Source organism: Panicum virgatum, chromosome 1N, assembly GCF_016808335.1.
Source record: "Panicum virgatum strain AP13 chromosome 1N, P.virgatum_v5, whole genome shotgun sequence".
Classification (NCBI taxonomy): Eukaryota; Viridiplantae; Streptophyta; class Magnoliopsida; order Poales; family Poaceae; genus Panicum; species Panicum virgatum.
Genome location: NC_053145.1, coordinates 8,193,423 through 8,220,284, shown reverse-complemented (window position 1 = coordinate 8,220,284; position 26,862 = coordinate 8,193,423). Strand labels below are relative to the sequence as shown.

At 49.5% G+C, this 26,862-nt stretch overlaps 4 protein-coding genes, 1 non-coding gene and 1 pseudogene across 7 annotated transcripts; 3 read left to right on the top strand and 3 right to left on the bottom strand.

Annotated features, from left to right (window-relative positions):
* Positions 1–5,708: 5,708 nt before the first annotated feature.
* Positions 5,709–5,789, bottom strand: TRNAL-AAG. The gene has a single exon. It is a non-coding gene; the product is annotated as a tRNA-Leu (tRNA).
* Positions 5,790–5,795: 6 nt separating this feature from the next.
* On the top strand, positions 5,796–7,653 carry LOC120655000 (peptidyl-prolyl cis-trans isomerase FKBP16-1, chloroplastic-like). Of its 2 annotated transcripts, none has more exons than XM_039932714.1 (8): positions 5,796–5,958; positions 6,090–6,287; positions 6,386–6,420; positions 6,514–6,607; positions 6,699–6,759; positions 6,887–6,932; positions 7,050–7,120; positions 7,320–7,653. In XM_039932714.1, exons 1-8 carry the CDS (start codon positions 5,897–5,899, stop codon positions 7,395–7,397), a joined length of 645 nt encoding a protein of 214 aa, XP_039788648.1. In that variant the 5' UTR covers positions 5,796–5,896; the 3' UTR covers positions 7,398–7,653. The 2 variants fall into 2 exon arrangements, with proteins under 2 accessions (XP_039788648.1, XP_039788649.1); XM_039932715.1 differs by having other exon boundaries at positions 5,813–5,958; positions 6,138–6,287.
* A 92-nt stretch (positions 7,654–7,745) lies between these two features.
* LOC120654999 lies at positions 7,746–9,383 on the bottom strand (annotated as a pseudogene).
* A 3,711-nt stretch (positions 9,384–13,094) lies between these two features.
* LOC120654998 (50S ribosomal protein L7/L12-like) lies at positions 13,095–14,979 on the top strand. 2 transcript variants are annotated; one of them, XM_039932713.1, is made up of 2 exons: positions 13,095–13,314; positions 14,173–14,979. In XM_039932713.1, exon 2 carries the CDS (start codon positions 14,206–14,208, stop codon positions 14,782–14,784), a length of 579 nt encoding a protein of 192 aa, XP_039788647.1. In that variant the 5' UTR covers positions 13,095–13,314; positions 14,173–14,205; the 3' UTR covers positions 14,785–14,979. The 2 variants fall into 2 exon arrangements, with proteins under 2 accessions (XP_039788647.1, XP_039788646.1); XM_039932712.1 differs by lacking the exon at positions 13,095–13,314 and adding an exon at positions 13,937–14,002.
* A 646-nt stretch (positions 14,980–15,625) lies between these two features.
* On the bottom strand, positions 15,626–16,555 carry LOC120653929. Its single transcript, XM_039931595.1, has one exon. It carries the CDS (start codon positions 16,553–16,555, stop codon positions 15,626–15,628), a length of 930 nt encoding a protein of 309 aa, XP_039787529.1.
* Positions 16,556–24,226: 7,671 nt separating this feature from the next.
* LOC120653253 (uncharacterized protein At3g61260-like) lies at positions 24,227–25,099 on the top strand. Its single transcript, XM_039931030.1, has 2 exons — positions 24,227–24,477; positions 24,745–25,099. Exons 1-2 carry the CDS (start codon positions 24,227–24,229, stop codon positions 25,097–25,099), a joined length of 606 nt encoding a protein of 201 aa, XP_039786964.1.
* Positions 25,100–26,862: the final 1,763 nt, after the last annotated feature.

Below are 26,862 nucleotides of genomic sequence, written 5' to 3'. Positions count from 1 at the left end.
AAGGGGCTAAATGAGGCAGCTAGAAGAAAAGTGGTGCATGATTTGGCAGTGGACATACAATTGTTTGTTTACAGGAGACAAAATTGGCGGTCATTCAGAATATTGTTGGTGAAACACTTGGTCAGAAGTTCACTGCCCACTATGCATATTTGCCTGCAGGTGGGACTAGAGGAGGAGCGCTTATTGCGGTTGATGGGGATCATTACTATATCACAGCTTCAGAATTCAGGCAGTTCACTGTCACAGCAAAACTGAAAGCTCATGTGGATAACTCTTGAGTGGTGGATAACAGTTGTGTATGGCCCACAAGGTGATCAACAGAAGTTGGACTTCTTAAGGGAAATAAGAGCTGTTAGCACTATTGTCTCTGATAAATGGCTGCTCATTGGGGACTTTAATTTGATTCTAGATGCAAGGGACAAAAGTAACATAAACCTTAACAGAAGGTTAATGAGTGCTTTCAGGGATGCTATTCAATATCTTGATTTAAGGGAATTAAATTTACGAGGAAGGAAATTCACTTGGAGCAATGACTCAATGCAAACAAGAATTGATAGGGCTTTTTGCACGGCTGACTAGGACCTTAATTATGATGCCTGGGTGTATGTTGCAAGCCTTGTCGTCGATGGTCTCTGACCACGCGTCACTTTTGTTAACTGGAAGATGCACAGTGCAATCCTTTAGGGGCTTCATATTTGAAAGTTTCTGGCCACAGTTGCAGGGCTTCAGTCAGGTGGTGGAGCAAGCATGGCAGCGGCCTCTGGGGCTCCAAACCCCTTTTTGCGCCTTCATACCAAGCTCCGGAGAACAGGAAAGAAACTGAAGGAGTGGGCAAAATCCAAGATTGGGAACATCAAACTTCTAATGTGTGCAGCTAGACAGTTAATTGGTATTCTAGATGTTGTGCAAGATTTCAGACAGCTTAGTGCTGATGAATTATAGTTAAAAAAAGATCTTAAACTCAGATACCTGAGCATGGCAGCCGTTGAGAAACTGAGGTGTAAACAACAATCCAGACTGACAAGTATTCGTGCAGCTGAAGCAAACTCCAAGCTATTTTATCTGCAAGCCAAAGGAAGGAAAAGAAAGAACTTTATTTCCGAGTTGCACGAAGATGGCAGAATTCTAAGGAGCCATGGGGATAAAGAAGGCTGCCTGCTGAACCATTTCGCTAGGATTTTTGGCACACCTCCAGTGAGAGATGAAACTTTAAATTGGGAAGCTTTGGGGCTGCCACTTGTGAACCTGGACCATTTGGAGGATGAGTTTAGCGAGGAAGAAATACATGCTGTTGTAAAAGAGCTGAAATCTGATAAGGCGCCTGGGCCCGATGGGTTTATTGGAATCTTTTATAAATCTTGTTGGGGTATCATCAAGGAAGACCTGAAGACTACTATCAATTTTTTCTATGCGCAGCATGATCAACACTTTAAGCACCTCAACTCGGCCCATGTTGTTCTCATTCCAAAAAAGAGTGATGCATGCAGTGTCAGTGACTACAGGCCTATTAGCCTCACACATAGTGTTGCAAAGCTGATTTCTAAATTCATGGCTAACCGGCTAGCAGGATCTCTTCACCTTCTTGTCTCAAGGGCCCAAAGTGCTTTCATCAAGCAACGGAGCATTCATGACAACTTTTTGTATACCCAAAATTTAATTAAAGAACTGTACAAAGCCAAGTACCCAGCACTATTTCTGAAACTTGACATTGCAAAGGCCTTTGATAGTGTCAGATGGGACTTTTTGTTGGAAGTACTCACTCAGATGGGGTTTGGAGCAAAATGGAGAGCTTGGGTGTCGATTTTGTTAGGCAGTACCTCTTCGGCAGTGTTTCTAAATGGGGCAAGAGGTAAATGGTTCAGGCACAGGAGAGGTTTGAGGCAGGGCGATCCTTTGTCACCGATGTTGTTCATCTTAGCCATGGAGCCTTTGCACAGGTTGCTTGAGCTGGCTACTTCAAATGGATTCCTCACACCTATTGCTCACAGATGTGCAAAACTAAGGATAAGTATGTATGCTGATGATGCAGCTATTTTCCTTAATCCAGTTATGGAGGAAGTGAGGGAGCTGGCATCTCTCCTCTCAACCTTTGGGCTAGCTTCTGGGCTAGTGGTCAATATAAATAAGAGTGCTTGCTTCCCAATCAGGTGTGAGGACCTAGACGTGCCCCATATTATGCAGTTTTTCAATTGTCCTATCAAGAGCTTCCCTTGCACATACCTTGGCTTGCCGTTACATTTCAGAAAACTGGGAAGGGTTGAGGTGCAGCCATTAATTGAGAAGGTAGCAGCAAGATTACCGGGTTGGAAAGGTAGACTTTTGAACAAGGCTGGTAGATTACGGTTGGTGAATGCAGTTTTAACCTCCATCCCGGTGCATTTTCTATCGGTTTTCGCTTTGAAAAAGTGGGCCTTAAAACAAATTGATAGAGTTCGACGAAGTTTCTTATGGAAAGACGCTGTGGATGCAAATGGGGGACATTGCTTGGTACGGTGGACGAAAACAAGCCGCCCAAAAAAATTTGGCATGGCCTTACGTTTGAGATGGCTTTGGTTAGAATGGGCCGAACCAGACCGACCTTGGGTGGGCACTGAGGTGCCTTGTGACTCAGTTGATCGTCAACTCTTCAGAGCAAGCACGGTAGTTACTATTGGTGCTGGTAACAAAGCATATTTCTGGAAATCTTCTTGGCTTAATGGCAGGGCGCGAATGGACATCGCGCCAAGGCTCTACAAGCTGGCTTGGAGGAAGAATAGAAAAGTGAATGAAGAGTTACAAGACCAGTCCTGGACTAGGGGGTTGTGGCGCATGAGTTCGGTCGAAGAGATGGTCGAGTTTGTGATACTTTGGGATTTGGTGCAGCAAGTTTCTTTGAATGATCAAGAAGCTCAACTCTCTTGGCAGTGGACAGCTAATGGCTCCTATTCTTCCAAGTCCGCCTATTTGGCACAGTTTAATGGTTCCTATTGCAATTTCAAGGCCAGCTACATCTGGAAAGCTCATGCTGAGGGGAAGCACAAGTTCTTTGCCTGGCTTTTGGTTCAGTCTAAAATTCTCACCGCAGACAAACTTATCAAGAGGGCTTGGCCGTGTGATCCAAACTGCCCTTTGTGTGACCAAGAACCAGAGACCGCAGCTCACCTTTGTCTTCATTGTGTGTTTGCACAAGAAGTTTGGTTTCTGATACAAGGTTGGTCTAATGGTATAGTGAAAACACCGGAAAGAGGAGTTGATATCGAAGCATGGTGGATGTCTTCCTTGCAGCTGATACCTCAAGGAAAGAGGAGTTGATATCGAAGCATGGTGGATGTCTTCCTTGCAGCTGATACCTCAAGAGCAGCGGAGACATGTAGCAGCCCTGCTCATGTACACGGCATGGAATATTTGGAAGGAACGGAATAGAAGAGTTTTTGAAGGGAGATTGATGACAGCTCCATTGGTTTTTGGCTGCATTCTAGAGGAGTTGGGCCTGCGACAAGCGGCCTTGAGAGCCCCGAGGGTCACATAGTTCTTATGTTTTTCTTACTTTTGATGAGTCTGTGTGTTTTCTATTTTATGTAATATCTTTTTAGACTTTTGTAAGACTCTGCTTCTCTTCCTTAAATGATTTGGCAGTGCTCTGCCGGTTTCTTAAAAAAAAGAAATTCCAATATCGAAAAAAACCAAATAGGCAATTGTAAGAAAATGAATTTACTTGATATCCATAAGCTAATAAAATTTATACTAGAGACTGGGATTAGAGGTGGGGATTTACCGGTGTTTACGGATCTTGAAGAACTGCCACAGACGCCGTTATCAAAGGAGGCAAACCGTGAGAACACCACCCCCACCCTGGGTTGCCATGGGCAGTGGAAGCAATAAGGTTGTCAGACGTTGATTTTGATCTCGATGAAGACTTTAATGGCAGCACTACCGTCAGACCTGGGCAAAATAGTTAGTGGCTCTAATAGATCTAGGCAAGCAATGGTGGTGTGCCTAGAGCGTCGAATAGTTTGTTGAACCAAAACCTAATAAGGAAGAGGTTGTGATTCGAGAAGAGAGAAGGTTCTTGCAGGAGGTGGATGGATGCAATGCACATCGATGCAATTCTTGGTGCCGGCGAGGTAGAGAGAGGGCGAAGGAGGAAGCGACGCAATTGCGAATCTGGTAGGGCGTGATTGGTTTTCTAAAATTAATTTCATAGCTAAGCACATAAGGGAATCTTTTAAATTTCCAAATAGGACACTAGCAAATTGTAGCAAGTTGTGTGGTCAAGGTTTTGCACGTGTGCGCCACTTGTGCCTGCTACAGTATTAATGAGTTAGAGAAGATGAGAGGATTTCAAAAGGTTAAGTGCACTACTCTAATTTAACCAAGTAAATTAAACTTTCATCGGTGCAGCAGGACCGGAGCTTCAAATGATTCCAATCTGCAAGGAAAAGAACACTTGCAGTGAAATGCTTTTGTTCGTCATCCATGTTTGGGAACTTTTTCAGAGTTTGGATTGCAAGAAGCAAGATTATTTTAGAAAATTTAATTCAGACACACTCAGCTTGATGAGAAAACGAGAGACCTCGATCGACGCAAACAAAATTCTTTTCAGAGGTTGTCCGGCTGAGACTGAGAAGAGCATTCCTGGAGATTTTAAGAAGGGAAAAGTCTGTTTTTCAACCCTGAACTATCACGATAGTCCGATTTTGGCCCTTGAACTATAAAATCGGACATCCTACACCTCCAACTAACGAAACCGTTTGAAAAACAACCCTGGCTCAGCCAAAGGCGGTTTTGCTACAGTAAAATTTCCGAATTTATGGAATTTCACACCTCTCTCAATTAAATAATAAAGAAAGCATAGTTAATATTGTCTAAAAATCATGATATTTTTTTGGGAGGTAGATCAAAAGACAAGGAATCTATTTTGGCTAGATGTGCTACAATAGACATAAAGGAATTTGAATTATAAAATTTTAAAAATAGGTAGAATTCAAAATTCCTTGAATTTTTAGGTCAGCTAAACCTATGATAAAAATGCATTAAAAATATGATAATACATAATTTTTTATTTAGTTTAGTTAGGTACTTTTTATTGGCCCAAGTTCTATAGAAAATTCATAAATTAAAATTTGAGGAATCAAATTTGATTCAAATTTGAGCATTGCGAAGGAATTCAAAAACTTTCATAAAAAATTGGGCCAATAAAAAATACTTTATTAAACTAAATAAAAAATTATGAATTATCATATTTTTATTTCATTTTTATCAAAGGTTTAGCTAACCCAAAAATTCAAGAAATTTTGAATTCTACCCATTTTTAAAATTTTATAATTCAAATTTCATTATGTTTAATGTATCACATCTAGCCAAAATAAATTCCTTGTATTTTTATCTACCTCCCAAAAAAATATCATGATTTTTAGACAATATTAACTATACTTTCTTTCTTATTTAATTGAGAGAGGTGTGAAATTCCAGAAATTCGAAAATTTTACTGTAGCAAAACCGCCCTCAAAATAGCTTACTACATTGCTCGAGGGGTGATTCGGACGGTTTTGCCAGTTCGAGGGCCTAGGTTACCCGGTTTCGTAGTAGGAAGTTGAAAATCGGACTTCTTGACTAGTTCGAGGTTGTAAAATAGATTTATCCCTTTTAAGAAGGAAGAAGGTCGTATCAGAAACAAAAAAATATATTTTACGAAGTTAAAAAGTCATAAGAAAAAAAGTAAAATTATTTGACGAGAGTGGGATTTGAACCCACGCCCTTTCGGACCAGAACCTTAATCTGGCGCCTTAGACCAACTCGGCCATCTCGTCATCTTGTCAGAGGTAACCTGTTTTTCTTCTCTATCCTTTATTCCAATTCCTCCCTGCGCCATTATCCACTTCCTTCCCCGTCCGTAACCTTCCTCGGAGTCGCAACGATGGAGTCTGCGTCGCTCATGTCACTCGGCAATCCATTCCCGTGCACCTCCCAATCCCCAAGGTAATGCACAACTGCATCTTCTACCGTTTAGATGAGAAAATTTGTGCGTCTCGCTCGTGTTCAGTACGCTCCATTGAACTCTCTATGCGATCCCCCCCCCCCCCCCCCCCCCCACACACACACACAATCAGATCCCGGTGTCCATCAGAGCCCAAGAAGATCCGTTTGGCATGCCGCAGGAGGGCTCCCCCTCTGAAGGCAACCTGTGAGATCTCTAGGCGGAGGGCGGTTTCAGGGATGGTGGTTCTTGGCGCAGCGGCCTCATGCATCGATCCTCTTGCCCTCCCCGTGCCGGCGCAGGCAGCAATGCCGGAGCCTGACGTTATCAGGTAATCTGAATCGCCCAGCGTAACGAGTTGCAACGGTTAGATCGGTGGATTCGGTGGTTGGGGAATCTGATCTCTTGATTTCCTTTTGAAGTTTTCAGGTACCGGAAGCTGGACAGTGGAGTGATACTCGAAGGTACAAGTAGCACTGTAGCAGTGACATGTTCTTGCAGAGTTTTCAGCAAAGTTTCTGACTACTCATGGAAGAATTGTGCTTGTCGATCTGAAGATGTCGTCGAAGGGGAGGGACCTGAAGCACGGGAAGGCGATCTAGTGAAGTTCAACTATGTATGCCGCCGTGCAAATGGTTATTTCGTGCATAGGTGTGTGAATTTTTCATAGACAATGTGCAGTCCATATGGTTAGATCGAACCACGCGGTCTCACCATGTTTTCACTGCATTCTGTAACCCAGCACAGTAGACCAGTTCAGCGGCGAGAGCAAGCCGGTCACACTCCCACTTGGTGGAGAAGAGGTTATAAGCTTCACTGCTGAAATTTTTCGCAATTTTCAGAAGTTCATATCTCCTCTAGGTTCTCTCTGCCTCAGTTTCTGGTTATGTGAGTTTGTTTGATGTGAAATATAGCTAATGTGGTGTTCAGATTATTCAAGGCCTTAAAGATGTACTAATCGGGATGAAGGCTGGAGGTACTTTGGATATCAACTTAGTTCCAGACAGCAGACAGATGGTGCTGTGAATGTTGACAGTTAAAAAAGGTACAATTTTTTTTTATATTTTTGTTTTCTTCCTGTCTTGATATGCAGGCAAGAGGAGGGCTTTAATTCCACCTGAAGTTGGCTACATCAGTGAGACCTTGAAGCCCATACCAGAAGAGGTATAACAGTATAGCCTTGAAAAACCATAGCTCGTCCTTTTTGTTTTTAAGCATTTTTAGGATTAATAACTTCTATTCTTGTGAAGTTACAGTAGTTCAGTGCATCTATAAAATGTAAATTTTGGACGTACCTGATGGTGTATATATTTATATATTCCATTTACAATTACTCTTCAACTTGTCTTGGATATTATTACAGTTCGGACCACGGCGGAGTCTGCTGTCTCATGCCAAGGAGCCTCTGGTGTTTGAGGTTCAGTTGCTGAAGGTCCTGTGATTCTGCATTTCTGTCATCGTATCATGATATCATCATCATCCTTGGTCAATACAGACGCTGTTCCAAGGGAGTCGTACTGAACTTGAATTTTCTTCCATGGAAAACGAAATCATCGTCTAGGTTGAATTAATGAAAGAGTCAAACAGCAGCCATCCAGCTTTTGTCAAAACATCGGGACCCTCTGAATAGTTATGCACTGTAACTGGACAAGCGGATCAAAATTTTCAGAACTTCCTCATGACTATTTTCAAACAAATCATTCGTGAGCTGCATATCCAACAAGCAGTTCTTTTTTCCTGATAAATCAAAAGAGTGATTTTCACCAACTGCTAGAAAGTTCAAAAAAAGTGAATTTGAATGCCATCGCTGTTTATATGCAAAAGATTTTATTGTTTATCCTCTCTCTCAATCGTGCAATAAGCGGTGTAGTACAGGCAGTAAGAAGGGAACACCGTCTTGCACAGCAGAACAGGCAACTCCGGCGGGCTGCCGCCGCGGCCATGAGGTGAAGCCGTCAAAGAGGCATCCTGGAGACCCACGAGCCCTGTCACCGGCGAGCCTGAGACGGCGACGCCGCGCACGGTCACGTGTGGAGGGAGGAGGCTGCCGGCCGTCACGGCGACGTTGCCAAGCCATGACGGCTCGGCGTGGCTGGCGGTGAGCACCCGGCGCCACAGCCTGTGGTCCGGGCGCGACCTCAGCAGCGCGCCCACGACCTTGGCGCCGAAGAAGGAGCCGCGCAGGCTCTTAGCGATGGCCTGGCCAGCCGCGGCTCCGCCCCGCCACAGCGTGTCTTCCGCGCCGCCGAACGCGTGCGCCTTGAAGAAGAACCAGTACTCCGCCGGTGGCAGTGGCCGCAGGGTGATGGGCTCCGTGGTGCCGAGATCAGCGACGTGCTTGCCGGTGCCGGTGACGACGACCCTGCTCCCTCGCCGCCCGCGCCCGCATGATGGCGTTTATCACCTGCTTCTTGCGCGTGTCGACGTTGTCGAACACGGCCAGGAACCTCTCGCCGCGCAGCTTTCGCTCTAGAAGCCTCAGGAGCTCGCCGGCGCCGGCGAGGCCGGTGCTTGACATGCTGGCGACAGCAAACAGAGATCGCAGAAGCTTCACGGTCTCGCTGGCCACCGTGAGGCTCATGCAGTGGAAGTCCAGCAGCAAGATCAGTGAGAAGCGGCGGCGCACCGCAGGCTCGTCGCAGACGTGCTGCACGAGGGTCGTCTTCCCCAGGCCGGCGCGCCCGATTATCGGAAGGACGCCAGGCTCGCCGCCGCCACCGTCGTCGTCTTGCAGCAAGAAGTCGATAACACGGCGCCGCTCGAGGTGCCTGCCGAACATCTGGGAGTCCGCGTAGATGTTCGTGGCCAGCGGCCGGTGCAACGCCGGCGGGCAGCACTGCAGAAGCATGATGAACTCGGAAAGATCGCCGGAGATGCCCTCCACGTTCGCCAGGACGCCGTCGAGCTCACCAACGCCGCCGCCGCCGCTGCGGAGCAGCATCCTCGTGGCCGCGACGCGCAGGCACTTTGCGGGGTTGGACGAGCTTGGCGAGAACAAAGACCGGCGCAGCCCCGCGTCGCCATGGCCGTCACCCTCGTCCTCGTCCGTCATCTCGCCGCCGAACGCGTCGAGGAAGTAGCGCCCCCGGTGCGCGCCGCCGGCGAGCTCCGAGAGCCACTCGAGAAGCGCGCGGCTCGTGATACTCCTCGCGCCGGCGGCCTCCACCGCGCTCTCGAGCTTGACGACGAGGTGCCGTAGCCGCCACATCTTGGCGTCGACGCCCCGCCGGTCCCGGAGCTGCCCCGCTAGGAGGGATATCGCCCTGCCCGCCCCATCGGCGACGACCGCGGACACGACGGCTTCGGCCATGCTCAAACTCATTCGACCATTACCACCAGTCCAAGATGCCAGGGAATAGGAGATTGTATTGGTATGCACTAGGCAACACTGTGCGAGATCATCAAACTTTTTTTTTGAAGGAGATCATCAAACTTGATAATGACCTGAAAACAATTTTCTTAGCACAAGGGTTATGTCGACTCTGAGCGTGCGATTTTGACTTGTTGCGATACCAATCAGCTCCGCGGCAAAAATGACTTCGTCTCTTCCTTCCAAGATCGCCGCCTCGCCGGCTTAGCCATTCGAACACCCTGTTCGGCTGGTGGAAAAAGCCGGCCACTTGAGGATGTCGTGGTAAGGCCATTAATGAAGGTCTGCTTGTTTCCTTATGATACCCTTTTTAGTTGTTTTGGATTGTTTGGATTCAGAGGTTAAATTTTAGATCATGTCACGTCAAAGCGAATCTTGATATTTATAGATATTAAATGAAACTAATTATTAAACTAATTGCAAAACTCTGAGGCTAAATTGCGAGATGAATTAAATAAGATATATTAGTCCATAATTAGCGGATGGTTAATGTAGCATCACTGTAGCAAATTATGGATTAATTTGACTCATTAGATTTGTCTCACGAATTAGCACTTATCTGTGCAAAAGTTTTATAAACAGATTTTATTTATACTCCTAGATGATAAGATTCCTTTTGATGTAAACATGGACTAAAAAGAAGTTTCTGAAAACAAACAGGATCTTAGTATGTTGTTATCTTTAATTCCAGGACAAATTGTTTTGCCATTTCCATGTATTTTGGTCATCTTTGTTTTCAATTAGAATTAAGGCGACTTTAATCTTGCGAGTGCCAACCTTGTATGGAATGCCAAAATTTGGCAACTCATTAAGTCACGGCAACTGAGTGCCGACAATAAATATCCAGATCTCAAGACGATACCTCAGATGATCTTCAGCTTTGGTCCAACCGATGTACTAGTGACTCCCTAAACAAAGGAAAGTTGTTAGATTAGAGTTTTTTTCTGTCTTAGTTTATTAGGGCAGCTGCAACTTATGTTCCAAGGGGGTGCTTTGAGGAGAGAGAATGCAGATGTATCGGTGCCAAACGTTGGAGCACTGATGCCAAGCTAGAAAGTTACAGCACCGGTAGCCAAACTCAGCACCCGGAGCTAAGATTAAATAAATATTCTCTTCTCACACCGTAACCTGCCAGTGGCACGAAGCGCAAGGAAAGGGTAGCACATTGGATGATTTTTCTTTGCAATCTGGGCCCCACAGACGGTGCTAGGCTTTGCTAAACGCTGGAGCAAAACAGACCAAACTAACAGAGCCCACCAGTACATAATTGGCAGCATCTCCCTGAGGAACCCCTGCCGCCGCCCCAGCAGGCCACCCCGCCCCGCCGCCACCGGAGCGGCTCGCTGGCCAACAAGCCGAGCAGCCGTGAGGAAGGTGGCGGCCGGGCAATCTCCGCCTCCCCCACCCCCACCATTCCGCCGCTGTCGGAATTCAAGAGGAGCATGGCCGGATCCTTCGTCTCCATGGTCAGATCCACATCCCCCATGGCCGGATTTGGTTTCCCCAGGCGATTCCCCCGCCGTCGGCTGGATCCGGTGTTCCTCGCCGCGCGTCCGAGCCAGGCGTCCGTTCTCCCCCAAATCCGTGGTCTCGTGATCGGATCCATCGCCTCCATGGCCGGATTCGATTCTCCTTGACCAGATCTAGCCGTCCTAAGGGTGGATCCACCAACCCCAAGTCCGGTTCATCGGGGTGTGCATGGCTGCGCCCCCACCTTCTCAAGCAGCGGGATCCGATGGCCAGATTGACGGCCTGGGCATTCCACCATGTTGACGGCCGTCTCGGTGGTGCACGGAAGTCACACCGTGGCGACGGCGGCGAGCGTTAGGAGTGCCAGGCGAAAGCTTTGTTTGGTACAATTTGTGCCGAGTCCGGCAACAACGACGCCATTGGTGCCGTGTCCCTCGTTGGAGGTGTTGCTGAGGCACTCCTACTCGTCGCCAGAGACCTTGCAAGGAAGTGTCTCATGATTCGGACCTCACGCCGCTAGCATATCCGATGTCGGCGGCAGCACCTCAGGCCGCTCGCGCATAAGTTGCAGGCGGGGGTGCCCAAGGAGGAGGTCGAAGAGGAGGGGATGGGTCGCAGATCCAGTGGAGACTTCCCGTCTTCGCCGACACGATGACGACGGCCGTAGCTCACGCATTCTGACAGTGAGCAACGACCTCTCTTTCGCCGAGGACAGGTGCTTCTCCAATGGCGACCATTCGGCGTCGCGATGCACCTTGGCGACCCGGTAACGCAAAGAGTCGGCGGCATATCCATCGCCGGATCTGATCCACATTATGCTTTTTGGATCGAGCATGGGCCGGTTTGCCAGTTGCAGTGGACAGGGATGTCCGGAAGGCGACATACCACTTTGCCTTCTCGTCGGGCGCGCTGAGGTGGGATGTCCTTGGATCTCAATTCTTCAACGCCATGGATGCTAGTTGATTTTAGTACACATATCTTCATGTACTAAAGTTTTTTTTGTTCTTAGTTTCTGTAATAAGTTTGGCTGTGTGCGTTACCGCAGAGGCCGGAATGTAATTTCGTTATCTAAAAAAATCATGGCATAGTTCGTCCTTCATGATTATACGTTGGAGCAGCCCTTAAGTGCTTTGATCCTTTCCTTGTCTTTTTCCTTCCTCTGGGTGTTTAATCGCAACCATTTGTAATCTCTCTTTGTACAACAAGTGTCTTCGTTATAGGCAATAAAATTCAGGCAACCCACTAAAGCCTTGTTCTGTTAAATATCGGTTATATATCATTCATTTCATATCGGGAATAATAGGTATAACAAGAGAGACTCATGATGCACACAACTAAAGGTCGGGATAAATTCTCGTCTCTTATTGTAGCTATCATAAGTCTGTTATACCTATTATTTCCGGTCTGGAATGGATCCAATATAATTGAATAAGGTCCAAGTGCCGACAACATTTAGTAGATAGATGCCAATAAAAAATATACCTTTTGAGCATCCCTATTAGGGCCCATTCTCTAATTTGCTGAAGCTAAGCACCTAAGCTAAAGCTAAAGGTGCAAATGGGTGATCCTTAGCTGCACCTCCAACCCTCTTTAGTTCAAATTTTTTTACTAGTTTTTCAAATTGAGATATCGTTTTGGAGAATTAGTATAAAATTTTGAACCAGAGAATTGGCACACCTAGCCTAAGCCATACGTGACTTTCCCTCTTTGGATGCCACCCATTCTCCATCCTATAGTTGCTAAATCCCTCAAGCTTTTTTAAGCACAACATTTAACATAAATGATGGTTTAGCCCAAATAAGAGACCAGCTTGGGAAGGAAACATGTCCAACTCAGTAGGGGAGATTTAAACAGGAAGAAATGAGTTGAAAAAACATATACACTCAATTTTAATGCAGAAATAAACAACCATTTATTTTAGTATTTTGAACTGTTTCATGCTCGGAAAAGAATCTCTTCCGTGCGAGGCTTTTTTTTTCTATTTACACTTTCGTATTCTTGTTACTAGACATTCTACAGAAATAAGAAGAAAACACAACTCTTTTTCATTACACATAAAAAGGATTTCAAAAGTCTATTTTCTTTTCAGTATCTTTCCTTTTCAAAATCCTATTTTTGTTCTTCCATCCATGCAACAGGGAGCAAATGCAAATCATTTTTCCCACAAATGATAGGCTTTGAATTAGTAATAATAAAATTGAATTCAAATGTTTATTTTTTTCCGAGCTGGGTTTTACTTGGGCCGAGAACTGAAGCTGGACTGATTAGTTTTGCATTGAGGAAGCTAAAATCTGCAGCAGCCGTTGGATGAGGAATCAGTGGCATCTGAGAAGGGGAAAGTCACATGTGAGAGAATCCACGCCGCCCGCTCAGGGCGCACGGCCATCTCCTCCCTCTGCTTCTCGAACCTTTCCCTTCTCTCGGACTCTCCTCCCTTGCTCTTCCTTCCCTGGCGGGCGGCGGCGCCATTTGTCACGTCTTCGCCCAGCCCTTTGCCGGCGACGAGCGCATCCTCCAGGTATGCCCACCCCTTTATCTTTCCTTCTGCTGTGCGAGACGGAGCACCCCCAAACCCTAGCAAAACCATTTGTATTCGGATCTGAAATTCTGAATCCAGTTGCAATATATTACCTTCTAACTTCAATTTCGTTTGCAAAAAATTATTGGGTGTACATGTCTACACCCATGACCTATGCTGGGTCCGCGCCTGGGAGGAAGTATCGCTAGAGGGGTTCATCGTGGATGACCTGGATTTAGTTCGTCGTGTTGGAATTTGGAAGCCTCGATCCTTATGCCTGTTGTTTGCTCCCGATATCAGCGTTCAGATTGATTATTAGGTTTCAGTTGGAAAAAAAAATCTTTTTTTCTGATTAACCAATGAACTGATTAATTGGTGAGGGCAAGATCAATGTGATTGTTTGCTCCTCATATTGACGTTCAGATTGATTATCAGATTTCTCTGCTCATGATTTGTACTTGACCAACACTTGGACCTCGTGTTGTATCTGCTGCTCTCCCCTGCATATTGGTATGCAGTATTTGGGAACTGGGTGAAGCTAAAGCATCTCACCTTTTATGGATGTTGGGAAATGGTTATGTAACAGTCATTTTTCATGGATCCAGTTATTCTGCTTGTGTAGGTGCGAATGCAGTGCCTGCCAGCTTATCCAAATCATCTATCACATTTTTTTATAGCTTCAGAACATGTAAGATAGCCACCTTGGAATGCTGGACTTGTCAACATTTTATTTAAGTTGTCCTCTTTTAAGGGGTGTACACATAGGCCTCCATTTTCTGTTCAAAATGATCTCTGAGCATGTAGAAAGTTTTCACGGCATTCCCGCTTGCTGTTAATTTTGTTTGGGTCCTTGTGCAGGGAGAGTGCTCCACTCACATAGCTGATAGTAGGATGAGTCTCTGTACAATAGCAAGACGGCTATGTCTTTCAAGGTCGACCTCTGGCAGTCGTCTTTCAACAGTTTGGGCTCATCTATACAGCACCGAGGTTGCAAAGGACACAGGTACTAAGAAGTACAAATACCCTGATGTATACGATCCTTATGGGGCCATGCCACCACCATCTGAGAAAGTTGTGGATCTAGCTGACCGCATCGCTGTTCTCCCTCCTGAGGAGATCAAACAGATCGCTCCAGCCCTCCTCTTCAGACTGAACCAAGAGCCACCGCAGGCAATATCTGGCCAGGGTTTCAGTTTTGGTCCGCAGGGTGGTTCCGGGGCTGGCGCTGCAAAGGCTGAGGAGAAGAAAGCTGAGAAGACAGTCTTCGATGTAAAGTTGGAGAAATTCGATGCTGCTGCAAAGATCAAGATTATTAAGGAGATCAGGACGTTTACAGATTTGGGGCTGAAGGAGGCGAAGGAGCTTGTGGAGAAGGCCCCTGTCGTTTTGAAGCAATCACTTACAAAGGAGGAAGCTGAAGCAATCATAGAGAAGATCAAGACTGCTGGTGGTGTTGCTGTGATGGTGTGAAGGGATCATCTTCTGGACACAACAGAGCTTCTTTTCTTCCAGTTTTTGTTGTTACCATTATGAGGCATTTGAGGTGCACATTGCCGTGCCTTTGTGCTGATGAATGAAATGGTTCATCTATGGTTGTAACCAAAGTGAGCTATGATGATAACTTTGACTTGTTCCACAATAAGCTTTCGTTGGTCTCTTGACACATTTTCTGGTGGAGTGCCGTGCACCATAACTCAGTGAATGAGTGGACTTGCCATGACTGATGTCTCATACCTTTTTTTTTCTTTAATTTGGGTATCTGTTATGACTCAAAAACTCCTCGCAATCGCTGAAATCTTTATCTCGCAGTTCAGGCACAATCAATGTTCTTATGGCGTCGCCTAGGCGACAAGGCGCTCCCCTATTTTGGCCTGCCTAGGCGTCGCCTTAGCCCGCCTAGGCGGCTAGGCGGTGGTGACTCGCCACAACTCGTATTAACGCCGTAAGAACATTGGGCACAATGTAAGATTATTATTTCTCTATTGATTTGTCCGAGAAGTCTCATCTCTGTAATTAAACATTTCATCATATCACCTTTTGTGCTTGTGTTGATGAACAATAATAACCTGGCGGTGTTTTGATGAAATGTTTGCATGTTTGGCATTTCATCTGCTGTGCTTAGAACTTGGATGAATTACCAGTGACTGAAACTTTGGTTCACCTGAAGTATTCCTTGTTAAAATTTGTAAAAAGCTGAGTAAGCTTTCAATGTGGCTCGTATCAACAGATCAGTGGCACACATCAAAATAAGAACATGAGCATTGTCCCGCACCCACCCTCTGAATTTCAACCCTTCCTCCATGCCACGGCCTCATTCTGTCCTCCATGCCTGAAGGAAGAAGCAGAAGTCAGTCCCTTCACTCTGGATGCCATTCCCTCCGCTGTCCTCCTGGATCTCCGGCGGCGCGCCGGGCTTGAAGACGAAGGCCGCCTGCGAGCCCGGTCCGGCGAAGAGCCAGTCGTGCACGTCCCAGATCACCTGCACCGGCGCCTGGTCGACGAGCACCGTCTCGTTGCCCCGGAACTTCCACTGCAGGTTCTTGACGTGCAGCAGCACGAAGCCGTCCACCGTGACCCACATCTCCGGGTCCCTGATGGTGCCGGCGGCGGGCGAGCACTCGACGACGATGTCGTGTTCCTTGCTGCTCCTGGCGTCGAGCCGCGCGCGCGCGGCGAAGCTGCGGCGGCCGAACACGCTCTCCCGGCGGCACACCAGCACGGGGTCGTCCAGCGACGGCCGGGCCTTGGTCCGCTTGTACGCGTCCTTCTTGGAGTCGCCGAGCAGGAGGACGACCTCGTCGTCGCTCACCAGCGCGACGTAGTAGCCGCCGGCGGGCTCCGGGCTGCTGCTCGCCGCGAACTTGGCGCCGCGGAGGTCCCAGAACATGTCGACGCGGTCGCCGCCGCCGACGTCGAGCGCCTTGCTGCCCTTCTTGCTCCAGAACGGCCACGGCTTCAGCTCCACCTTGTGGGACGCCGACGCCGCCGCGTCGTCGTCGCCGGGCCGGTCGATGGAGACGGTGAAGGACTGGTTGATGAGGTTCTTGCTCCAGACGGCGGTGACGAGGCGCGGGGCGCCGCCGATCTTGGCGAGGTACACCGACACCGTGGAGCAGTGCGCCGAGGACGGCGCCCTGCCGCCGCCGGCGGCGGAGTCGTCGCACGACGTCGCGCCATTGCTGCACCCGGCGTGCTCCTCCATCTTTCTGTACGGCTCGCAAGATTTGGAGCGCTTGTGCATGATAAAAAGAAAAGATCAATCCCCCGTACGGCTGTTATTACTTGTAACTGTCACTAACAACAAGATCAAATGGATCCTCCACGCATTCGTCGCGTCAAGAACATGTTAGCCATGATTGAGAATCAGGATCCTCCAAGCTCGTCATGGGCTGCTGCATGCGGGGGCATGAACGACACGGATGAACAGTTAGAAAAAAGTGGGGAAGGGAAGAACATCTGGACATGGAATGAACAATCAAGAGAGTCGAACAAAATTAAAGAAAAATGGACATGAGCAAAATCTGACGTTAGGAACATACCTTGATGTCGGTTTGCAATAATCATTATTTTTTCGTGGTCCGTTTGCAATCAGCTGCGGTGAGAAGACTTCTTATTTTAGAACGAGGAAATGCCTATTTGGGTGCGAGAAAGGAGGCTGACGGAAACGAAGAAATGACCAGGAAACAGAAAGTAAAAGGGTGACGGGCATCTCAAATTAGTTGCAGCGCCTTTTATTTTCTTTTTTCTTTGAAGAAATTTATTTCCTTTTTTGAATATATAGTTTCTAAGTTTTCCAGGTGGAATGACGATCTTGCCCATGACTCCATGAGCCTCAGTTCCAAATGCCGTGCTGCATGCATTGTCAGCCAGCTGCTACTATTTATAGTCAAAATTAATTTGGATTAAGTGGTCAGATTTGATTTGCATGCAAAAATTAACAGTGTGTAGCAAACAAATGAGAGCATAAGAGTGTTTTCACTAATTTGTCTTGAAAAAACAGAATTGCATTTTTTATGGGACGAAGAGAGTACCTATTTTCTTAATATATATAAGGAATTTCTCAAAAAATAATATATATAAGGAAAAAAGTTGGGTATGTACAAGAGGATTTTTTACAAGGCGCAACACCGAAACAAAGGAAGGAAAAGCTACGTGAGATTCCTCAGTCAAAGATTGATTTTATCGCCTAATGCTGGTCCTGTAAGATCGATGAAGCAAGGATCGGATAGAGTGCTATATAACTTTCATGATCAGGAAGATATAGTCCTTCCCATTCAAAATACAGGCGTTGCGTTGTGTTCGCTTGTCTTGTCAGCCAACTAGCCAGCAGTACTATTCTCTCATACTAAATCAGCACCAGCCACCAGCTACCAGCCAGTCAGCAGTACTGTTATCTCATAACAAATCAGCAGCAGCCATCAGCCACAGCCAAGCGAACACAGCGAGAAACATCAACTATGGTCTACAAGATGAAACTTCAAACAACAATTTCAATAAAACTATATTTCAAATGATAACTATACTTTTTTAATGTAATTTTCACTAACGGATCCATTGCTATTGTCGAGACTTTTGTTCTTTCTTATGGGAACGCAGGGGCTATGCTTCTACCGATTATATATTAGATAAAAAAATTACATGGAAAAATAAAAGAAAACGAAAATATTATGACATTATGTCGAACCATTCTGCTATTTCCAGGAAATATTTCTTCCTTGCACTACGGCTACGGATAACCATAGCAAACTCATACTTGAGGACCACTTCGCATGCCTCAATAATGATCAGTTGTTTCTTGAATGAAACCATTTCTTGTTGTCCAAAACATTGGCCCTGTTTGGATCCATGGGTTAGAGTTAGATTGGGGTCATCTAACCCAAAAATATCTAAATAGGGTGGGTTAGATGTGCTTATTTGGGTTAGATTGGAGTGGGCCCCACTTTTCACCTCTTTCTCTCCTCTATTCGGATCATTCTGTGGTAGCCCTCCCCCAACCGCGCCCCATCTCGCCGCAAGCGCACCCCCCCTCGACGCCCCCCCCCCCACGTCCGCCCCTCGCCGCCCCGCCCCCGCGGCCCTTCCTCCTCGAACGAGGAGGCCCTTGCTGCGGGGCGCCGCCGGCGGCGGGTGGTGGTGCTCGCCGTCACCGGAGGCACCGCGCGGAGGCCTGCAGCAACGCCCCCCTCCGAGCTCGATCCCGATCCAGGGGCGTGGCGTCGCCCCTCCGCGCCCCCCTCTCCGCCCCTCCTCCGAGCACCGCCCCTCGCCCTCTCCTCCGAGCTGCCTGCTCGCGTGCGGCTGCGGCAGCGGCGGCGGAGGGGGGGATGCCAGCGCGAGGAGGGGCGGCGCCTCGGGGACCCGGCGGCTGCAGCCGCACGTGGCGCACCGCAGCGAGCCCGGGTCGGCGGGGTCGGCCTCCGGCGCCGGCAGCAAGCCCCCACGCCGCGCCGTCTCTCCGCCCCTTTGAGTCTCGCCGTCTCTTCGCCCCTTGATGCTCCACACCTCGGAGCTGCCCCTCCGAGCCTCCGAGCGTCGCCCGTCCAAATGCTGCTCCTCCGAGCGCCGGCGGGCCGTCCAAGTGGCGCTCCTCCGAGCGCCGGCGGGCCGGCCTACAAGCGCCGCAGCCCCCGAGTCCGCCACCACAAAAACTGGCCACAACAGAGCAGCCCCCGAGTCCGCCACTACAAAAACTGGCCACAACAGATCCGGCTGCAAAAAAGGTTTAAAGGAGGCAAATGATTGAAAAAGTGACTTTAATCTAACTCTAACTTTTGCATCCAAACACAACTTTGGTTAGAGTTAGTTCAAAGTTAGTCTAGAGCTAGAAACTAACTCTAACTTCTAACCAAGTTAGAGTATCCAAACATGGCCATTATAGTCTAGAGCTAGAAACTAACTCTAACTTCTAACCAAATTAGAGTATCCAAACATGGCCATTATAATAAATATCTCCATAAAAGGTGGGGCCTGCAATTTTCCTTTTCAGCGACTCTACAGCCTCATATGGCTCAGATCAGCATGTATTTGCAGACCAGAAAATTCTAGCAAAGTTTTGGGAGAAAGGGCAATGCAAAAAAAAAAGTTATGGTTTCATCAACATTTTGGCCATCTTGCTGCGCGCTGAAGCGTGCATCACGCCCGATCGCTGGGCTGGCGCAGTGGTGGAACCCGAGCGTCGCTGGCGCACCGTCGATTGGCGGAACAAAGGGGGCAGCCACATGCCCAAGCTCACTGACAACGCGCTGCTCTGCTCTGAGAACATCCGGTGAGACATCCATGGCGAGACATCCACGCCGTGACCGTCGTGGGGTTACGTCGCCACCAGCCAGGGGAAGTACTGCATCGTGAAAAACCCTGTCCGTCAATGACGCCCGCGTGCAGAGGGGGGCGAGCACGCACGCCGGCGGGCTCTGCGGCATGTGGATCAGGGCGGTCTACCTGACAATTGTCATGTACTGTTAGGATTAATCTAACAAAACTTAGAACAGACTTGACTGACAGGATCACTAATCCAAAGTAGATCATCTCTAGTACATTAACTGATGCGGAATAGGTTAGATTCGATTCTATACCAGCAGTAGTGGTGTCCATGGCGCTAGTGGGAGTAGATGCAGGCGTGACGACGTCGATGGCGTGGACGGCGTCGGGATGAAGCGCAGATGCTCCTTGAGCGTCCTGGCGGTGTAGCGTCGACCTTTAGGACGCCACCGGCACTGCCCCGGAGGTGGTGCTCGCGCTTCTGAGCCTTCCAGTGCTCTAATTGATCGGTAGATGGTGGAAATAATTAGGTTGCTAACCCTGGGGTTGACTCCTCTTATTTATAAGCACTGTAGGCCCAGGGCCGAACCCAATGGGCTTAGGATTGCCTCCCGATCAAGACAATCGCGGATAGTTTGCTGGGAACCGATCCCTAAGGTCACGGGATGACATATCCCTCTTTTTCTGCCGATTCTGTTGCTGACCAAGGTCAAACAAAAACAAAACCAACATTCTCCCCCTTGACCGAAGGTCAACAACTTATTCTTAACTTAAACTTAATTTTATTATGTCACTAACTCATACTTAACTTAAACTAAAATCCATCCTCCGTAAATCAGCAACTACCAGACCAATGCATCGTCAGTAGCACAACGGCATACTGGGACAACATTACCCATAGTCTTACTGAAAAAACTTTGTTAGGATTCTTATTCTTATTTGAGGAAATATTAATGGCCCTGAACCAGGACCTGATCAAAAGTATCAACCAAACCCATACCTAGGACATGTTTCAGAAAGAGGGTTGGTGATAAACCTTTTCTGAGCGGATCCGCAATGTTTGCTGTAGTACTTATATGCTCAATCTTAATTGTGCAGTCCCGATTTCTATCTTTCACGACACGATATTTGAGGTCAATGTGCTTGGAAGGACCAGACAACTTATCGTTTGCGCAAAAGAATACTGCAGATTGGTTATCGCAGTGCATTGTGATAGGTCTCGAGATACTATCCACAACTCTTAATGCCGGAATAAAATTCTTAAGCCACACTATCTGTCCTGTTGCATCATAACATGCCACAAATTCAGCTTGCATCGTAGATGCAGCCGTTACACCTTGCTTACCACTTCTCCATGAAATTGCTCCCCCTGTCAGAGTGAAGATATATCCAGAAGTGGATTTTCTATCATCTTCATCACCAGCAAGATCAGCATCAGTGTAACATACAATCTCAAGATTGTCTGCCCTCTTATATGTGAGCATGTAATCTTTGGTGCCTTGGCAATATCTTAATGCATTTTTGACACCTACCCAGTGAGCCCATCCTGGATTTGACCGATATCTACTAAAAACTCCGGTTGCAAATGCTAAGTCTGGACGCGTACAGACTTGTGCATACATCAGACTTCCGACAGCTGATGCATAAGGAACATTGTTTATTCTTTCTCTTTCCAAGTCATTCTTAGGGCATTGCCGTTGACTAAACTTATCGCCCTTTTGAATAGGAACAGGTGAAGTGTTGCACTTATCCATCTTATATCTCTTAAGTATTTTCTCAATATAAGCTTTCTGAGATAATTCTAGTACTCCTTGAGCTCTATCTCGGTGTATCTCAATGCCAAGGACATATGAGGCATCACCAAGATCCTTCATACCAAAGTTGGATGAGAGAAAATTCTTAGTCTCATGCAACATGTTCTTATCGTTGCACGCTAACAGTATGTCATCCGCATACAGTACTAGAATTATTAATTTTCCACCCTTAACTTTGACGTAGATACAACTACCCACATCATTCTCCTTAAATCTGAACTTCTTAATGACCTCATCGAATTTAAGGTTCCACTGTCTGGACGCTTGCTTAAGTCCATAAATGGACTTCTTTAATTTGCATCACATATGTTCTTTACCTTTTATAGCAAAATCTTCTGGCTGTGCCATAAAGATTGTTTCATTTAAGTCTCCATTTAGGAATGCAGCCTTAACATCTATCTGATGTAGCTCCATATCAAAATGGGCTACTAATCCCATGACGACTCTAAAAGAATCTTTGGTAGACACAGGAGAAAATGTCTCATTATAATCAATTCCTTCCTTCTGTTTGAACCCTTTTGTTACGAGTCTAGCTTTGAATCGTTCGACCTTCCCTTTGGAATCATGTTTGGTTTTGTAGACCCACTTACAGCCTACGTCCACTGTGGGGCCACGTGGGAGGTCCCGGACCCCTATGGGGGGGGGTCCGAGCCCTCGGCTGTTGGCTCGGAGCTTCCCCTCCTCAGGGACACGTGGCGTCTCCGGACCTGTCCCAGAGGGGGAAGCGGGTCCGGGGCCGTTGGCCCGGTGAGGAAAGAGTCTGATCTGTGAGTCCTGGCTGCTCCGTCCCTCCTCGCATAGTTACAGATGACTACGCGAGTCCTGCCTTGTTGCAGTAGGAGTGGGTATCCCTGCTAAAGGGTACCGACAGTGCCCCCCGGGCCCATCTCGGGAGAGGTGATGAACCCGCAGGTGGGGCCACTATCGTGATTTGACTCTGTATAACTTGAAGCCTCTAGCGTTAGACTATGCATACTGCAGGAGTCTTGACCGGCTTTGACCATCCATCGGGTTTTTCGCTGCCTCATCACATCGCAACGGCTTACTGACTCGTGACCCCCACGCACAGTGGTACACCTAGTCACGCGAGCGACGCTTGGCATTGTTGCGGCCGGAGTAAACGGGATATTTACCACCAGCGCAGTCCCCGAAAAGCTTGGTCATGCCAGCGCTTAATGCGCGCACGTCAGCTCAGCTTCCGCCTCTCTTCGCGCGCGGGCGACGGTTCAGATCCCGCCTTTTCATGCCTTTGTTTGTTACCCGCCCTCCCTGACAGGTGGGCCTGGGCCCCCTTGTCATGGACTGGGCGGCTAACACCAGGCGTGAGCGTCGCTTGGCTTCCAGCGACGGTTTTTGGGGTGCGCCGGTTGGGTCAGGCTTCTTAAAGGGACGAACCGCATACCGTGGTTACTTTTCCGCATTCGCCTTCTTCCTTCCAACCTTTGCGCCCCTTTGCCTTCGAGCCTCCTCGCCCCCTGCTCTTCTGCACATATTGCTGCTCGCCTCCATAGCAAGATGGCGTCCCTTGTTCGCCCCTGTCGTTTCCAGACTGAGGAGGAGCTGAACACGGTGCGCCGCCTGCTAGGGTGGAGTCCACAGGAGACTGCCTAGGGGATTCGAGCAGGCTCGGTTCCCCTCGGCGACCTGCGCACCGGGGAATTTGTGCTGTTCATCTCGCACATTTCCACCAGTTTGGGGCTGCCGATCTCCTCATTTTTTCTGCTGCTGCTGGAAGATTTCGGCCTCCAGCTTCAACATCTCACGCAGCACTCCATCCTCCTGACGTCCATCTTCGTCCACTTGTGCGAGATGTTTGTGGGGGTGCGGCCTTGCGTCATCCTCTTCCGCCACTTCTTCATCCTGGTGAAGTCCGGGAAGGGCAAAGACGAAGTGGGGGGCGTACTACTTCCAGACGAGGAGCGACCTGCGGATGCCGTACATCCCCGGGCTCACTGGCGGGAAGTGGGAGGATTGACGCAGGAAGTGGGTGATCGCCACCACCGAAGCCAACGAGCGCCTGGTCATGCCGACTGGGGGACCCGCCTCCGACCGTCAGTCCTGGAGGGCCAAGCCGTCCCTACCGTCGGAGTTCGACTTCGTGCTGAGCAAGATCAGGGCGCTGGCGGAGGGCGGCCTCACTTCACTGCACGTGCTCGGGGACTTCCTGAAGCGCCGGATCGCCCCTCTGAAGAAGCGGCCGCGTCCTGCCTGGAGCTTCACCGGGCCCCAAGACAGCAGCAGGACCCACGGCGGGGAGGACATTGATCTGACCCAGGAAGCCCTGGAGGTCTTGGTGCGGGCGGTGACCGGGAGATCTTCATCCCGGAGCACCTGATCCTTCCTCAGGGTGTTGTCCCCCTCTGCGAGGACTCACGCCTGAGGACCGCGGTGCTGGCTACCCTGCCGACCCTCGACGATGGTGGGCTGGCAGCGCGCCAGACTAGAGGCGACCCAGACTGTGGGATCCCGGATCCCTGGTGCGTCCGGGGAACAGGCCGTGCCGAGCACCGCGGAGTCCGGCCCTTCTGCCAAGGGCAAGCAGGCCGTAGCTGGTAGCGCCGCCACGAGTGGTCCCAGCTAGGCCCGGAGCCGTCGGGGGAAGCGGGCCGTCACAGGTTGCAAGGGGCGACGGGACCCCAGTTATGGAGCCCGCCGCGAAGCGTCAGAAGACCGCTGAGGACGCGGGCCAGGGTAGCTCCCGGGCCCCCGGACCTCGTGGGACCCCCGGAGTGACAGGCGCAGCCGCACCCGACGCGGTGGTCCCCGAGGCCCCAGCTACGGCGGCAGTCGCGCCGACACCGTGCTTGGCGACGGCGAGCGCAGCGGCAGCGGGAATGGCAATGGCGAGCACAGCGGCAGCGGGCGGGGCAACGGCGAGCATCTCGGGTCCTGAGGTCCCGACGCCTGTACCGGACGTCCCCTCCCCCAGCGCCCAACCTGCAGCAGAGGAAGAGTTGGAGGAGGTCTTTTGTAGGCGGCTCCTGCAGGGTCCCCCGGAGGAGGAAGCGGCTCCCCTGCCCCATGTGCTGGCCCGGGTCCGGCAGACGATAGAGGATGCGACCTCTACCGCCAAGGTGGCCTTCCGGCGGGAGTGGGCTGCTCTGGAGAGCGAGCGCCAGCACCTCAGTGACTGGCACACCCGCCTGGAGGGGCGCACGAAGGCTGAAGCCTCCCATGCTGTGCGTGTTCGGTCCGAACTCAAGGCCGACCTTGAGTCCTACCGAGCCAATCTTCGGAAGGTGTTCGACCGGGAGTTTGCGGTGGCGAGTCGAGAAAAGGCCGTGGCGCTGCGGGAGGAGGCTATTGCCAAGGAGGAGGCCAGCCTTGCGGCTCAGCGGTCCGAGTTTGAGTCTCGCAGCCTGGGACTCGAGGTCCGCAAGCTGGAGCTCGACAAGCTCTCCGAGTCTCTGCACCAATGGCACCAGGAGCTGCAGGCTGCCGCCAGCAAGCAGGCTGTTGCTGAGATGGAGCTCGAGGAGGATAGGAAGTCCCTTGCAAAGCGAGAATCCCACGCCACCAACATGGAGCTCCAGCTTGCGCATCAGCGCGAGGCCCTCAAGTCCATGAAGGAGTCGGCGGCGAAGAAGGAGGCCAAGCTCCAGGAGAGGACCCGCGAGGTGGAGGCAGCCCAGGCAGCACTGGACACCCGGGTGCAGGAGGCGATCCAGGAGGCGGTCCAGAAGCTACAGGAGGACCAGCTTAGGGGGGCCTAGCGGATCGTCGACTAGGCGAGCAAAGCGAGCTCAGTGCTGGTGCCACTTGGGATGAGTCCAATCCAAGTGGCAGAGCTGCCAGCTTCGATTGCTGACGCCCTCCCAGTGCTGAACTCTGCTTCAGACAGACTCCGGCGTCTGGAGCCAATCCTTGCTGGCCAGCTTGAAGCTGAGGGCCGCGAGCTGATCCGGATGGTGGTGGAGCACATTCTGACCTGCCTCCAGAGCCACGACCCAGCCATCTCGCTAGCCCCCGTGGTCGATGGTCCAGTGGCGGAGGTGGAGGCCTCTGCTCGAGAAGGCGTGCGGGACGTCGTCGACTTCGTCGCTGCCTACTTCAAGCTTGAGCCTGTAGATTCCAGAGCTGGGCCATCACAGCAGTAGCACTTTTGTTTTGTTTTTTGTGGATGTAAAAATATTGTACTTGTTGAAATTTTGAATAGAAGAAAATTTCAACTTAGCTGTTAGTCTGTTGCTGTGGTTTGTGGTATGCAGCAAACCGACGCCGTGGCCCCCTGGTAGATAGGTTCAGTTGTTAGGACCTATCTGCCATCAGAGCCGAAGAAGACACTCCGAACCCCCGTATGAGGTTGAGCAAGCGTCCTTGGGCATAGGTGTAGCATAAATTGCAACTCGAACGAGCGACTTATTCCCTGTATAGCAGAAAAAACTATAGAGAGGAAAATCAAACTCACTTGTATGGTAGTAATGATACTGCAACTTAACTGTTTACGCATGCAGAATCGATCCGTGGTGTCTGGCTCAAAGCGAACGCTCCGGGCCCCCTGGGAGACAGGCTCAGTTGTTTTGAGTCTGTCTACCACCGAGACTGGACCTCGATCTGCATGAAGTCTTAAAGCGGATGCTGGGACCCCCTGGTAGGTAGGCTCAATAGTTTGAGGCTAACTACCACCAGTCAAGGCTTAACCTACGTACCACTCAAAGTCACAGCTTAGTAGCAGGCCCGCGGGACCTATTCTGGACCGGTCCCCAGGCTAGTACGAGGTCCGGAGCTCCGGATATACAAGTCCTGGTAGTTCAATGCTTGTTACAGAGTGGTGGAGTGTGTAGGCTTAGGGTGCGGAACCAGGCTAAGGCGCTACACAGGGCTTCGGACCACTCCAGGAAACAAACACGACTAAACCAGACCTGGCTCCGACGTTCCAGACCCCTCCTAATAGTGGATGAGGTCATTCTGTCGTACTCGATCCTTTGAGATATGGAGCTGGACCTGTCGTGTAGGACTTAGGAAGCCAACCCTTGAGCTAGAACGAGGTCCGGGCCCCTAATTACCCAGCTCCGGGTACTAGAGCACTCGTTACAGGGTGGTGGAGTGTGTAGGCTTTGGGTACGGAACCGGCTAAGTGGCTACACAGGACTCCGAACCACCCAGGAAACAAACACCCCCTCTCCAGAGCAGGTCCCTAGGGGTCCGGACCCCTCTCCCAGCAGCAAGGGGGTCCGGACCTGTACGGTAGTCCAACAACTCAATACAGATCTTAGCTGTAGCGACCAGAGTGGCAGTCCGCGCGGGGGTTAGAAAGGAAAAAGCTCGAGAATCGAAATGCGAAATAAAATTTGACACAAAGACAGAACTGGGAGCAAATCTTTCCTTTGCAACTTGATATACATGGCTTGCGCGATGGATGCCAGAGGCCGGGTTTATGAGGGCGGACCTCTACCACTCTGGGCCGCGCGTTAATGCTAGCCGACGGTGCGATGGATGCCAGAGTCTGGGTTTACGAGGGCGGACCTCCACCGCT

Excerpts from the sequence above, each read along its gene's own strand:
- LOC120655000 (XM_039932714.1), top strand. The coding sequence starts at position 5,897 with ATGGAGTCTGCGTCGCTCATGTCACTCGGCAATCCATTCCCGTGCACC. Across the intron at positions 6,760-6,886 it reads TCCCACTTGGTGGAGAAGAG|ATTATTCAAGGCCTTAAAGA; the intron begins GTTATAAGCTTC and ends TGTGGTGTTCAG. Across the intron at positions 7,121-7,319 it reads TGAAGCCCATACCAGAAGAG|TTCGGACCACGGCGGAGTCT; the intron begins GTATAACAGTAT and ends ATATTATTACAG.
- LOC120654998 (XM_039932712.1), top strand. The coding sequence starts at position 13,943 with ATGCAGTGCCTGCCAGCTTATCCAAATCATCTATCACATTTTTTTATA. Across the intron at positions 14,003-14,172 it reads TTTTTATAGCTTCAGAACAT|GGAGAGTGCTCCACTCACAT; the intron begins GTAAGATAGCCA and ends GTCCTTGTGCAG.
- LOC120653929 (XM_039931595.1), bottom strand. The coding sequence starts at position 16,555 with ATGCACAAGCGCTCCAAATCTTGCGAGCCGTACAGAAAGATGGAGGAG.
- LOC120653253 (XM_039931030.1), top strand. The coding sequence starts at position 24,227 with ATGGCGAGCACAGCGGCAGCGGGCGGGGCAACGGCGAGCATCTCGGGT. Across the intron at positions 24,478-24,744 it reads AAGGTGGCCTTCCGGCGGGA|CCTGGGACTCGAGGTCCGCA; the intron begins GTGGGCTGCTCT and ends TGAGTCTCGCAG.